The following is a 15,893-nucleotide window of genomic DNA, read 5'->3' on the forward strand; positions in this document are numbered from 1 at the left end:
GTTTACAATGTGCAGGCGCTTTGAAACTTATATATTTTGCAGCGCCTCCTGGTGGTGAGTTACATCAATGGGCATAGCATATAAACCTTCTACGTGGAAATATACATATACATACAAATTTTCATAATGATCGGTCAAATAGTTTCTGAGTCTATAAAGGACAAACACACAAACATTCATTTATATATATATATATATATATATATATATATATATAGAGAGAGAGAGAGAGAGAGAGAGAGAGAGATTACACGTAGACTGACCGTTAGATTACATGCATACTGCAGTGATAAATCTAAATAGTTCTATGAATTACAACAATTAATTGTGATATAATAAGTCTTCGAAGACATTTAATAGCTTCAGCTGACATAGTAGCTAATTAAAAATGAGAAAATTGGCTGGAGAAATTTCATTTCTGTATGTCTATCTGTCTGTCCTCAAATATCTCGAGAAATAATTAACTTATATTCTTGGAATTTTAAAAGTTTCATTTCTACATAAACAACATTGAGTTCGATTGTTGATTGTCACTCCATGGGATTTAGATATACATTTGTGAACATGTTACGTTGGTCTTATGAGTTACATGATGACAACGAGAAACTCGCAGGATAAATAAATGTTTTAACAACCTGAGTACAATCATATGACATTTTATTATGTAACAGAATAACACTTGTCATTAATTATCCCCAGGATATTTCGAGAAAGATTTCAGTAATATTGTGTCTTTGTTGGTAAATAGTTCAGTTAGATTGGTGCAGTGTTGAATAATATACAGTAACGTAGCGGAATCATAATTTCTAGCGAATTCGAACTAAAATTGGTACTGAGACGATACTTACATAATACTTGGATCAGTTCTCAGCCGATAAAAGTCTAGTTTCTCAACCAATAATAAAAGGTTTCAAGATGTCGAGTACCCAAATTTGTGCTATTTTTTACCAAAGTATTAGAATTCATACTCCTCAGGAACGAGGAGAGAGTATTCAATTGTGTAGAGCCAGTTATGCGCTATTGTGCGGTATTATGCTACAGATACAAATAGCACTTTGAGTTGAAACTTATACAATAGTTAGTAATTTAGTAATATACATTTTTACCACAGTATTATAATTTCTACTCCTAAGAAACAGGAATGAGAGTGTCCAGTTATGCTGGACCAGCAACATTCACCTGTGGAATTTCGAATTGAAGCTTACACAATAATTACTCATTTTTTCCCATTTGTACCAAAGTATTAAAATTTGTACAATCCAGGAACAGGAGTTATAGAAAATTCAATTCTTCTAGGCGATTGTAAATAATTGATGTGGATTTATAAAAACAGGTATGTTACTAACCTATGTATACTTATTCGGGAGAAAGGTTGATAAATCTATATCATCATCGGACTTGGATGATTCTTTTTAAATGGTATAAACACCCGCTTCTTAAATTACACAGAACCAAAAAATGGTTTGGTATAGTACTTTGAGTATTGCGTTTTTATGTATAAATGAGACTATCTTTATAAATCTTTTAGCTAATGATATTCAAATAAGAAAAAAAGAATTTTATTTCGCAAAACATACATCTCAATATTTAGATCTTTCTAATAATAAGGACTAAAACCAAAAAAGGTATATATATCTTCATATTCGTATTGCTACTCAAGCAAAAACTGACTTCGAGTCTTATGCTTAGTAATTAAGCTTACGTTACAATATAAAGATTAGTTTAAATAACAGGTTACTTAATAATCAAGATTTATTTTTATTAATTACATTTAACTATAATATAATTTATTCATTCGGGAGTGATACAGGATCCCTCCTCTATTTTTAAGTTTATATAAGGAGATATCCTTTGGGTAGTGGTGCTATATAGTAAGGAAGTTTCATTTGATGATCTTGGAACATTTTTGCGGGGTTTTGGGGGAACTCAAAAGTGTCAAATGTAAACCCGTATGAAGTGACCCCTCATTTTCAAGAGCACAAACAAACTTAAATGGTAAAAATGAGAGCTATCACTGCTATATCTTTCCCATCCTCAAAAAGTTTTCGAAATCATCAACTGCAACTTCCTTTCCACATTGCACCATTACCCAAAGGATATCTCCTTAGATAAACTTTAACCCTTGACTGGTACAGTGCATTTCGTGGAACACAACTGGTACAGTGGGGTCTTTCAAGACCCCAATACAAGAACTGGTATAAAAAAAATTTTGTAAGATCATATTAGTACCAAAATTAGTTTATTTTGATTAATATATTGTCAGTTATATACCAAAACGACAATTGCAGAAAAATATCTGTATACTTACAGGTATAATTATTTTTAAAGTTTTTTTAAAACGAACACAAAATCCTCTTGGTTTGGTAGCTATCTGAAAAACGGGCTACCCCAGCAAAAAGTATTGTTTAAAATCTTCATTTTATTACTTTTTCTCTACTGAATAGATCTCGGGAAACTACCTGAAACAAGAAAATAGCTGTTATCTCTTAATTTCATTAAACCACCGTTAATGTTTGAAGTCATATTTCATGTAGCTAAATTTCAAAAATGCTTATGTTTTGTATTTATATTTTACTTATAATTACAAACTAAGTTTACTTACTCGTAACAACAGTTGTTGCAGATAATTACAAACTAAGAATGCTCTTCACACACTGTTTCCATCACAGTGTTTACAAGTAGTTTTAATTTTTTTTTATCATTTTTCCTCGGGCAGAGTTCATAGCGGGTTTCGTTTGGCTGGTTCTTTTTTTAGGTTCAGTTTCAACCATCTCTATGTCAGCTACTGCAGAAGAAACAGGTCTGTTTTTATCTGGCAAAAACTCAGGTGGGATTTCTCGCTTATTTCGTCTCATGGTTCCGACATAAGTTAGACCAATCGCTCGAAGTTCCTCAACTAGTTCTATTGATGAGAACCAGTTATCTCCTGTAACATTTCTGTTTGTGTTTTGTATTGAAGACACCAATGTTAAGACATTTGTTGTAGGTACAGAAAGCTTTCTAGGATTTGGAGCATTATCTTTCCCACAGTACACAAAGGAGTCAATCAAGTAGCCTGTGCGAGCATCGCATAGACACATGACCTTTAGGCCATATTTTTTGGGTTTGTTTTTGAGGTACATCCTATATTTGAACTTCCCTCGAAACGGAATCATATGCTCATCTACTGTGATGTATTCCCCACAAGCATAGTTTTGAGTACAGTTTGACATAAAAGAATTATATATTCCAGAAATTGGAGCTAATTTATCTCCAGCTGCCTTTCGGTCATCTCTGGTTGTTCCATCATCAAAACGTAGAGATATTAGTAGGAACAAAAATCTTTTTGAGAGACATTATTGCACGAAATATATCAACCTGTACCATCAAATGCAAATATTTGCACCTGTACCATCAGAGGCAAACAGAGATGAGGCATCCTCGTGGCCAGATTTGAAAACTCCAGATAAAAATGAGAAGACCAAGAAAGGCCTTTCAGTTCATTCATATCCACGTGGCCTGCGAAAGATGGTAAACCCTTATATCTAAAGCTTAAATTTGTAATTTTTTGGTTTGTATGTTCTAGAAAACATTACAAGCAATGTCTTCTGTAAATAAAAGAGACCAAGCATATATCGGAAATTGGGGTCTATTAGTTTTCCGCAGGTCCTACAACCTTGAGGTATATGCAGAATATTTTCTCTGCGGGTACGACTTGGTGCAGGGGGATTCTTAGCTCACTTATAACTATTTTTCCATAGAAATAAATACGTCTTCTGAATTACGTGTTTCTGAATTACGTACTTGTACTTCCCCTTCCTCTAAATTTTCGTCTTCACTACTATTATCTGAGTCGTTTGATAATCCGAACTCACTTCCAGTTTCATGATTACTATCAATTACTTCGGCCATCAGACAAATTGCTGTCTTCCTCAACAAAAGTGTTTCGGTTTTAGGTTCCTTGGATCAGCTTCTTCTTGATCATAAAATATTTGAGGGCCATCAGGCTCACTGGAAGGCACTTCAGGTGTTTTAAAGCAATGAAAAAAATGTCACTCTCGTCCAAAAAACCACTCATTTTCAAAGTTTTTCCAAAAACAAAAAAGTCACATAACTGGTACAATGGGGTCTCTGAGGACCCCAAGTACGTATTTTCCTGCTACTGAAGAAAGTTATAATATTTCTGAATATATGTTCTTAGTACTCGTCCAACGACAGAAGAATACTTAAAACATAAAAAAGTTGACACTTTTATTTTTCAAGAAAAAAGCAAAAATAAATTCTAGTGGGGTCTTGAAAGACCCCACTGTACCAGTTAAGGGTTAAAGAAAATAGAGAGGGGCTTGACTTTTTATTCACTCTGTATAATTAAATTTAGCAAGCAGTTGAGGTGCTCGTGGTCTATACGATATAGATAAGGAACAGTATCGTTGCTGCGGTGGGTCGGGCTGACCACCACCACAGTGATCTGTGATACCAGCGTGCATCACACTCAGTTCTTAACACACACTATCGATAAAAGTTCCTGCTGTAACAAGATCGTTACTTTCATCGACGTGTTCAACAATAATTCTAGTAGATTCGTGACTCAAATATTCATAAACGTAACTTGACATAATAATTTTTAATGATCCACTACAGAATGTTCTGTCAGTTTTTCAATTTTGATGTCTCCAATAATAAATGTCTTTCGCCATTTTTTTATCTAAAACAGTTAAATAAATAAAATTTATACTCCAGTTCCAGCAGGACACTCCAGTAGGATCTCTTCAGAAGGTCAAAGTCCGTTCCAGCACGCAGGTCAAAGTCCACTCGACTTCTCTGCAGCGAGTTGATAGGCGTATCCGGACTACTCACTGAGTTAACTCCAAGTCTACAATCTATGTTTAATCAAAGTTTATCATCTGGAATTTTCTCATCAATACTTAAAGAAAAGCTTTTAGTGCCTATTCCAATAAAGGAAATAGTAATATAGTGGATACCTTCCATCCTATTACTATCTTGTTTTCATTGAGCAATGTTCGCGAAGGTCTGGTTCTTGATGTTGTGAGGCCTCTCTTCAAGCAAAACATTATGGACGAGTAACATGGATTCACTTCTGGTATATCAACAATCATGGATCTCTTACCCTTCCACAGCCAAGTGCTGCAAGCTTTTTTATGAATAGTCAAATGAACGCTGTTTACATCGATCTCTGTCTTATTGGCTGACTATTTCATGGCTCATGTTCCAATCAAGAGATGCAACGTAATTGATGATATCGGCAATACCATCAATATTTCTTTTGAGTTTGGTACTTACATTGATGGCATCTGTGGTAAGGCCTCCAAATTGCTTGGACTCATTGTGCCTACTACAAGCCACGGTCTATGCTTCAGTGCAGCAATTGTATTGTACAAGTTACTTGTCCGTCAGCTACTAGAATACGCCAGCATAGTATGGTCTTCCCACCAAATTGGTTCCATTGGCAGACTTGAGGCCATCTAAAGACGTTTTGTCATTCCTTGATCATCGTGCTGACTAAAACTACCTACATATGTACTTGGTAAACTTCATGAGCTTCAACCTTTAACGAGTCGGAGAAGAATGCTCGATGTGGCGTTTTTATACAAGATACATCGTTCTATAGTAGACTGTCGGTATCTTCTACAGCAAGTCACCTTTTTGTTTCCTTCTAGACCTAAGTCACTGAAATTGCTGGGTAATTCGTCTATCCTATCTTCAGGCCAGCCCAAATCCTAGATTTCGACTTAGCAATGAGATCTGTGCCTGAGTGGCTTATTCGATGACAGCCTCAGCACAAAAAGAAGAGCTGCTCTCGGTTAATCACCCGCGGTTACCAGTGTCTCTTTCTCTCTATTCATTTCTTGACTCGTATAGATAGGTTTTTTTCTTTATTCCAGTTATGACTTTGTTATACTTTTTTATATATCTATTATATCATTCATTTCAGTTTGTATTTTACCTCATTGTTTATGTTATCGTTGATCTCTCAGAGTTTATGAAACGTTGTTGCTTGTTAAATATTACTGTTTTTAATTTTTATTATTTATCATAGTTCTATATTGGTTATTGTAGTTTTTATTCTTGTATTTATTATATGTTATTGTAATTTCTCTTTTTATACAGTGTATTTGGTACAGTCTTTGATTTGTTACATTTTGTCATCTTGGTTTATATTATTATTATAAAATGGTATTCCCTTAGAAATAAAATAAAATAGAAATTAGTGAATGGGCCTAATTTTTTAAAATTTTATTAAACCAATTATTACTTTTCATCCCATAATCTCTGATGGCTATTTATATCAACTTTTATTCCATGCATAGAGTTTTTTTTTCAAACTTTCTCTATGGAACGAGGAGAAGACAAAAGATTGAAATGAAACTTACCGGTCGTCCACTACCGCCATTACTGACAGTGACGCTTTGACTCTAGTTAATACGGCATCCCGCCGTTTTACATAGTGCTTTGTTAGTAAGTTGTATACTTTAAAAATGGTGAAAAGCAAGAAAAATTTAAAAAAAGATAAAGCAGCCGAGAGTGCACCTGTGAGTATTTTAAATATTTTGAATTTTGTTAAGTATTCTTACGGTGATTTACTGTTAACAATGAATCTACTACAGTTGTAGCCTAGCATCGAAGAAGCTGTCTTGGCATGCCGAGGCCTAACAAGTTGGGCTTCACCTGATAAATTATAAAAATTATGTTAATGAAATCAAACATAAAATCTATTATGTCCAAGTTCTTAGCTCGTTCTACTGGTCTTTTAGAAGAGGCATGCATAGGCTGGAGATGTGTGGGACCCCCCACTAAATTTTACAAATTGCATGGATTTAATTTTCATTGCCCACAGAGTTATGTAAATGATATTATTTTGGTTCAAGTTTACTATAGCCACTTTAGCTATAAAGATCTCAAAACACTTAATCAATTTCTTAAAATAGTACCCTATGTATTTAGTGTTCCAGAAAGAATTTTTAGGTGGTCACCATCCATAATTGCACCTGTTGGAAATTTAAGGTAGTATATCAAATAGTCCATCAATCTAGGGGGGGGGGAGACTAATAAGTTGCCTACACTCTTATTCGGTTGTTTTTATTGGACAATTCAATATAACTTATTATTGAACTTTGATATGTACAAATCCTACACAATAAGTTTTAATAAAATAAACAAACAAGAACAATCTCGTACATGACAACTTTAAAAACCTAAATTTAACACTAACATTACAAAACAAACTATGGCCTAGACTTAGATATCAAAGAACCATTACAATATTAGTAACTTGCCCAGCTATATATAAATGAATAATCGCTTTTGTGAAATGGAGTAAAGAATTCTCCCCATGGGTTATCAGGAGCCAAACCCTTATGTTGAAGCCACTTAAAGAAATCTCATCACTTGTGAGAAATATCTCACATAGGCTATTTTCCTCATTCATCAAAGTCTCAAATATTAGTTGATTCCTGCAGTTTATTGCTTACATTGAAATTACTATAACTAATAAGTTGAAATCATACACTAAGTTAAATAAATCGTAATATTGAATTATTCCTTTGGATAAAAATATCAAACCATTCGATAAAAACGAGTGTAGGCTGCTTATTAAAGTCTACCCATCTAGGGGAATCAGGGTTTCTGAGTGGTAGAGATAACAAGCTAAGGAAGGTAGGCATTGGTGTAGGGCATAATCGAGATATCAACATTCAGATGAAAAAAGTACAAGGAATGTTAAGAAGTCAAAGTGTATTTGAAACAGGTTCTACCTCTATGGTGAAGATTGATTGATTTGTTTCCATTGAATTCTACCTCTTTGTTGACTATTCTACCATTGTGCATCTTGTTATTAAACTATTTTAAAATGTATTTCCAAATAAAGACGTTTGTCTTTATGTGTTGTCGTTGCCATTACACATTTTGCATTCACGTTTTCAGAAATTCTTTATTCATAATCATCAAGATTAGAATACATGTCAAGTTTAAAGACAAAAAATATCTTCTTCCTCATGAGTTGGGTCTTCATGCATTGTCCCTCCAATTGAAGAACTCTTCCATGCTGTAGAAGGGTCTTTCCTGGAGCCAGGACCGGAGTTCCTTCTTCAGGTTCTGTGGGCTGTTGGTCTTCAAGTCTTCAGGCAGTGTGTTATATATCTTGCTTCCAGCATAAGATGGTTTTTTTTTGCATAGGTGGCTGTTCTGTGTGCCGGAAGGTGGAAGTTGCCTGCATGTCTTGTGTTGTGTCCATGCAGATCTCTATGCCTTGTTAGGTCTCTAGTAACACAAAAGAGAACAGTTTCCAATATGTAAATGGAAATAACTGTAAGAATCTTCAAATCCTTGAATGTATTTCTACAACTTTCTCTTGGGCCTTGACCAGTCATTATTCTGAGAGCCCTCTTTTGCAATTTCAGTAGGCGCTGCAGGTTGGCATTTGAAGTTCCCCCCCCAAACAACTATTCCATATTGTAGGTGGCTTTGGAAAAGGGCATGGTATGCTATTTTTGAAGCTTCTGGTGAACTGACTGCTGAGGTTCTTTTTATGGCTGAGGTTCTTTTTCTTTTACCTTTTACAAATACTGAAGAGGTTTTACCAGTGAATAATATGTCTAGTGTGTGTTCTCTGAAGATATTTGATTGTGTTCCAATGAACAATTTAGAAGTTGTGTTTTTTTTCAGTTCGCAAGCCCATTCTTTTTTAAAGGGGAAAAAAAGGAATAAAAAATATAAACAAATAATGTTGAAATATACATTATATCTTACAGGTTGAGCAAAAAGAGTCCAAATTAATAAGGAACCATTAAAAATTATATTGCCCCAAAAAATTGGTATTTTATTGTTTTTTTATTGATTTTGTAAACAGCTGCTGATTGTTGCCAGAACAGCTACTGATGGTTGTGGTTTTTTTTGGGGGGGAGTTGTTTGTTTATCGCAGACTGGTTCAAGTTAACACCATAGTTTGATTGGTCATATGTTTATAGTTTGACATTTTGAAGATTTACTTTGGACTAGTATACTTTTGAAGGTGAGTTGGGTATTTTATATATACTAAATTCAAAATACAAAATTAATATTCTAGTTTTCCATCCGTTACAAAAAAGTTAATAAAGTTACGTTTATTGCAGTAACCAGTAATGTCCACAAAAATTCCGACTTTGGGTAAAGTAAGGAGTCAAGTGAAACCCTTTTATTTTAAATTATCTAAATTTTTTTACAATTTTTAGGAAATTCATTTTAGAGCAGTTTTTGGTTGTTAACGGATTGGACATGTAACGGATGGGACAATGTCTGATAATATAAAAGGATTAGTTGTTTTAGGTCCGCAAAATATCAATAACAAATAGTTTTAAGGGTTATGTACCATAGCATGAATAAACTGTGAATGGCAAAGAGTGTGCCTAGAAGAACAAAAAAATTTAACCAATTAAAGATATTATCCAGTTTTTTATAAACCTTATCGGCCAAAACATAGAAATGTGTAAAATTTAAAATTTTAAAAACACTACAATTCATAGGCCCTAAATTTGAGAGTAGACTACTACAACAAATAATTATTACAGAGTAGCCATTAAAAAGACAAATATTCCTCACATATAAAGAAATGATTTTTTCAATTTCAAGCTTGAGCTGATATTAAATTGTGTGCTTTTAAGATTATGGCGCCCTAATCCACCAAAATCGGATGGGCCAAAGTGTCCGTGGGAAGAAAAAGTCTGATCCTGGAGCTTGGGAAGAACATTTTATGAAAGGACAGAAGAAAGAAACAAAGCCAGAAGAAGTGTAATGAAGGAAGAAAAAACTCTCTGATCCACAATTTATTGAAAGTAGACAGAGAAAAGGAGCGACTTCGAAAGAGAGCAGCAAGAGAGAGACGAAACATTCCCTAAACTTGGTGACTACCCACTGTTGGAAAATTTTGTGTTATCGGAGAAGACGACGAGATGAGATCTTCCACTCCGTCAAAATTTATCATCCAACCCCTAAGTTCACCCCAACAAAAGCTCCACCCTACTCAGACTCTACAACCAAATGACATTTTATGCCCAAACATTGATGTGCTCTACCACCCTGCTCCACCCATAGACATTTTGGAATAGTATAGGAAAATACTGGTCCAGATCCACCAAGAACTCCCCAAGACATAACAATAGTTTATAAGCAGTAGATAAAACAAAAGCTTAACAGTTAGATAAAAAAACCGATAAAAAATACCAGAACTGCAGGCTTTTAATAATAATACAAAAATCCTTAGATTTTTTTTATCTCCATTAACTCAATAAAATAGTTTTACCACCATTAAAAACACATTATGGTATTGAAAATTTTACATTGTTAATGATCTAAATCACAAACGGAATTAGTACAATTCCCATCCGTTACAAATCAGTGATCCCAACCGTTACATTGGAACCATGAATTTATTTACTAGATAACGTTTATAATAAATGATAGAAAAAGATAAGTAATGAAACCTGAAACAATGCAATCTGATTAATAGGTAAGAATTCTTCCCCTGGTTTTTTTAAATATATGGACCTGAACAGAATTACTCCTATAAAAAGGGGAACCAATCACTTGCTACACTTCCTAAGTGGTGTCCTCATCCGTTACACATTATTGAACTCTATTTAACTCTTAAAATAATAATTGTATTTTTTTTAAACCACTGGCAAAATAATTTACATCAACTACTTTTAAAGCACCCAATTTATGTATTTGTAAAATATTTCACTTTAATACCCACATAATTTAGCAATACAGCTTACTTTAGAGGTAAAAAACACAGTAAAACTGACCGCCGTCCGGTTACAAAAGAATGGCTGTTCGCGTCATTGAGTATTTTAAAACCGTTTATCTTTGTGTAAAAAATTTGATGGGCCATTTGTTCCCTTTAGCTGAAAGACACACTGTTTTATTCGTTGTTTAAGACGCTGAAACGGCTCCTTAACTTTCCTAGAGCAGCCACTAAGTATCTTCGTCTTTATTTAATATTCTGTAGGCAAATTTTTATTTTTATTAGCATATGTTTGAAAATGTATTATGCCTACTTAAATTCTTGTGTTGGCTGGTTAGCCATTGAGTAGGGGATCTCTGGGAACGAAAGAGCTGATGCCTTGGGCTCAGCGTCCAATATGATGGGGCCTCAGCAGTTTTGTGGCATTTCTAATGAGTGTCACGGAATGAGTTCACACTGATCATGAGGGAAGGTGGAGGCTGAATCCGGGTCTGAGAATGAGCAGAATGGTTCTACAGTGTTTGCCTTCTCCTAGGGTGGTGTCTGACCTCTCACTAAGTAGGCTAGATCAGTGTCTTCTCGGGTTGTGGGTCTGATTACGGGGCATGGTCACCTAAAGAAGCATCTTCACAGAGTTGGTGTTTTTTTTGGAGGATCCGCTCTGTGGAATGTGTGACGAGTAGAAGGAAACCGCTGAACACCTGCTCTCTGAGTGCTGTGCAATAGCAAGTGAGCGGTACGTCATGTTTGGTAGTTTGGACAGGGATGGTGGATTTCCCCAGGAGAACCTGATCGGTTGCTTTCGCCGGTTTGTAGAACTGCTGAAACCGTAGACTTGTCAGGCTCATGGTGTGCTTCCGGGGTGCGTAAAAGGCCCTTGAGGCTTAAGTGAATGGTAGTAGGCCGCCGCATAGAAGAAGAAGGGCAGAAATGAGCACTTGTGTGACCTGAGCTTGATTTTAGCCTAAGGTTACTGTCTGTAGGATGTTTTATTTTTTGCCACGAGTGTGGGTTGTCATCAAAGGCACCACCATAGTCTGTGCTGATGTCTAGGAGCATCTAGGTTTAGGCTTTCTCACGTTTTCTTAGCAAAAACGCTAGAAGCTCTTCAGACTTTTAAGCAAAAATACATGCTCTAAGCTTAAATTTGAGCTTATTATTTCTAAGGATGTTTGTCTGTGTTCATCAGAAGTGCGGAGAGGTGCCACTGAAGCCCACAATGATGGCCAGGGGCATTTTCAATTGGTACTTTCTCAACCTCAGATTATGTCCCATATTGTCCAACTTCTCCGATGTTAGATCATCGAAGGCACTTTTGTCGGGCTAATATGAAATTTTATTCTAAGACAGTCTAAATTAACAAAAATGTCTTATTTTAATCAAATTCCCTTAATTTCAGCACTATTGTTATTTTTATGGATCAAAAGATGGCGCAACGGCTGGCTTCAGAAGCAACCAATACAAGGTTGACTCGTGGTCACAACAAGACCGTGACGCCCAAATATTAATTACATTGCTTGAGAAAAGTAGTTCCACTATTAATGTTCTATAACTTTGCTATTTTTCATAGTCACCTCTTGAAACTTGTTATTGTTTTTTTTATTAGAATGATAGCAATATAGTTTAATAACGTAAAACTCTGTTTGCCATTCCATCTGTTAATAATTTCATATTTATTGTTTTTGCTGTTGTAATAGCTGTATAGTAATGGCGTCTGTTGTGATATTGTTTCGAGTTGTGCTCTATTTAGCCTAGTTGCGATGGATATAGATTTAGGTTCAGATCAAATCAGAGACGTTTTAGATGATGAAATGTTATTTACAAAATTGGCTACAAGTGATATAAGTTACATGTCCGAGAATATGGTTCAGATATGTCTGAAGAGGATTATTCTTTTGGTAGCTGTGGAGAGTATGATCTGTACACATTGTCTCATTATTGTGAAATGTACATAGATTGATTTTCCAATTATTATGAATTGCGGCATATATGTATAGTTTTTATAAATTTATTTTAAAAGTAAGCAAAATAATTATATAGTTATATTTTAATAAACAACACAGTTTGGAACGCAAAATCACAAACAAACACGCCCTGGACTATGCTTTGATCAACCAATAGATCAGCCGATTTAAAACAACATTGTCATAATTAATAAAGCTGTTTACAGACCAAGGGGGGAAAAAACTTTTGAAGAATCCATAGTCTCTTGGCAACTGTTTTTTATAGTACTTTCGGCCACCACACCGAAGCAGCATATATGACCATTGGTTTTATTATGAGTTCATAAATCCAATAAATCATTTTGAGTTGCAGTCCCCATTTAAGTTCGAAGAGTCGTTTAAAAGCCCCGGGTCCCCTTTGGTTTATATGTTTTCAATATGGGGGTCCACGTTAGCCTTTATCTAGAACTACTCCTAGATACTTGACTAACTTGGAATGTTTTATTCTTATACCTTCCAGAACAGGTTGTACAAGCTGGAAGTTCCTTTTTCTGTAAAAGTTATCATACTTGTTTTTGATAGATTAATCTGTAGAGCTTCCTTATGACACCAGTTGCTTTTAAAACTTAGGGCTTTTTGGTGAGGCGTTCAATATTTTCTTATTTTTTTTCCCTTGACCATGAGCACAGGTCGTTGCATAGCATTGTAGACAGGCTTATTCCCCTTTCTAGCAGTGTGAAACTGCCCAGAGATTCCATCCATAGAAAGAACAAATCCTCTGACACGAATCCTAATCTAGTTCATGAACTACTCGTAACCTAGTTCCTGAACCAATTCTTTTTAAAAACACAAAATTAATTTTATTATTTAAAAGATAAAAAGAACAAATAACAAGATCTATATAATCTACTTAACTGGCATTCTGAATCTACAAATACCGTTTTTGATGGACAAAGTGTACTCAATTTCAGAGGACAAATGCAGAAAAAGAAATCTATAAATAACCATATCTCAAAAACATATGAGCCTATTTTGATAAAACTTTTTACACACATTCAATACATAGCCAACTATACTACAAAATAACCCTTATTCTTAGGCTGCACCTATTTTCGGAGATTTATCTATTTTACATGTACAATGATAAACCAAAACACCCATTGTTCAGCTCAGCCTGATCAAAATTTATTAGAAGACAAGAAGTGGATCAGGCAGTTCCCAGGTGCACATGCACAGTGGCTGTGACTGTTCTTCAGGAATGCACTGACTTGGCCCAAGTGTTGGGGTTATGACCACCACTTTACACACCTATTGGTAGTTTGGAATCAATTGAATCACCGTTATTAGGTTTAAAGATGCCTCAAGTAATGTAGCCTTTCTATGTAAAATATGTTGAGGCACTCAAAAGACTTAAGATAAAAAGAATAGTTATATTTTTTTGAGTTATTATTGTAAGAGCTGAATCTAATACTCGGAAAAGCAACTGGCTTTATACACTCTGCTACCTAGTTTTAAACTAATACCTGGAGGATTAACTATTTCAGTATTTCACTATAACCCAGTAGAATAGAATAGAATAGAATAGAATAGAATCTTTATTCACCACAAGATATTCCATAGAATACATAGGCAAGTCATGTAACTATGAGATTAATATTTCTACACACAAGCCATTGTTTACATAAATATAACCTAAAGCCAATGGACTATTTTAAGACTACAGTAGGCCCTATAATATAAATAACAGCAATATAGTATTACAATACTAGTAAATATTTTAATCAAAATAGCATTTTATAAATTACAACAGGCCTAACTTAAACATTATAATAAACAACACATTGGACATTACAATAAATAGATATTATTTTTTACTTAAACATATATTTGTTTAGCACAAAGTGACAAAAAGATTCTTTGAAAGCGTCAGGTCAGGCTAAAATCCAATTCGGACCAACTCTCAGAAAGAAATTCTTCCACTTTATAAAACGGATTTTTTAATAAAAAATTTATGATACAGATTTTAAATTTATCATTTTCTAAATTCTGGACTGGGTCGGGTAACTTATTCATTAATCGGCTTGATATAACTATGGGATTTCTTTCACTTTTTAATAGCCTATTTTGTGGTAAATTAATTAAATTTGCAGATCTAGTATTTGTGGGATGAATGAATGGAGCTTCTTGTATGTACCTTGTCTAAATTAGCTCTCAAGTACAATGAGACACTGAAATTATGTATAGGGAATGTAAAGTCAATATTCTTAATTCAATAAATAATTGTTTACAATGGGCTAATCTATGGGAACCAGTAAATTACTCTTATAGCTTTTTTTTGTGCAACAAATATATCTTCTGACTTGGGAGCACCACCCATACTATTAAACCATAAGACATTATGGGCATGAAATAAACCAAAATAGGCCTGCCTTAGGCCTTCCCTTTCCAAACTCACCACTTAACCTTTTTAAAGCGTAAATGCTTTTACTAAGCCTACTTTTGAGGACAGATATGTGTTGGTGCCAATTAAGGGTTGGGTCTAAAGTTAATCCCAAGAACATTGGACTATCTAAGTTCATATTTTTTTCTTTAAGAGAAAAAAGTACAGTTTTTGGTTTTTTTCCTTGTTTAACACTAGTTCGTTAGCAGCCAACCAATTCTCAAATGAGGTTTGATTATATTTAGCATTTTCTAATGCCAGACTTTCACTATCATGCCTATTTAAGACAGTAGTGTCATCTGCATAGAGAATAATATCCGCAGGAATATTACTACTGAGGTCGTTAACCATAATAATAAATAATAAAGGACCCAAAACAGATCCCTGCGGAACACCGCACGTGACAGGCAAGAGACATGAGGATTCATTACTGTCTTGTACATATTGTACTCTGTTCTCAAGGTAGGATTGAAAGATTTGAAGAGCCACACCCTTTACCCTAAAATACTCAAGCTTAGAAACTATAAGATCGTGTGTGAAACACAATCAAAGGCCTTGCTGAGGTCACAGAACGTGACCGCAGCAAGGTCCTTACCCTCAAAACAATCATGTATACCCTCAACTAGCTTTATAAGGGCATGTGTGGTAGATAACCCATTTCTATAGCCAAACTGATTGTTACATATTAGCCTATTCAATTCAAAATAAAACATTAATTGTTTGCCTATGATTAACTCTAGACCTTAGAAAAGACAGGAACTACCGTTATAGGCCTATAATTATTCAAGTCATC

The 15,893-nt window shown here is 34.6% G+C and overlaps 1 protein-coding gene across 2 annotated transcripts in view; it reads left to right on the top strand.

Moving 5' to 3' along the window:
• Window positions 1-6,361: 6,361 nt before the first annotated feature.
• LOC124365801 (chromobox protein homolog 1-like) overlaps window positions 6,362-15,893 on the top strand; it is a 56,885-nt gene continuing 47,353 nt past the window's right edge. For both annotated transcript variants that reach the window (XM_046821823.1, XM_046821824.1), the window contains exon 1: window positions 6,362-6,530. In XM_046821823.1, coding sequence (XP_046677779.1) covers window positions 6,477-6,530 — 54 coding nt within the window. In that variant the 5' untranslated portion in view covers window positions 6,362-6,476. The remainder of the gene's footprint in view (window positions 6,531-15,893) is intronic.

Source organism: Homalodisca vitripennis, chromosome 7 (genome assembly GCF_021130785.1).
Source record: "Homalodisca vitripennis isolate AUS2020 chromosome 7, UT_GWSS_2.1, whole genome shotgun sequence".
Taxonomy (NCBI): domain Eukaryota; kingdom Metazoa; phylum Arthropoda; class Insecta; order Hemiptera; family Cicadellidae; genus Homalodisca; species Homalodisca vitripennis.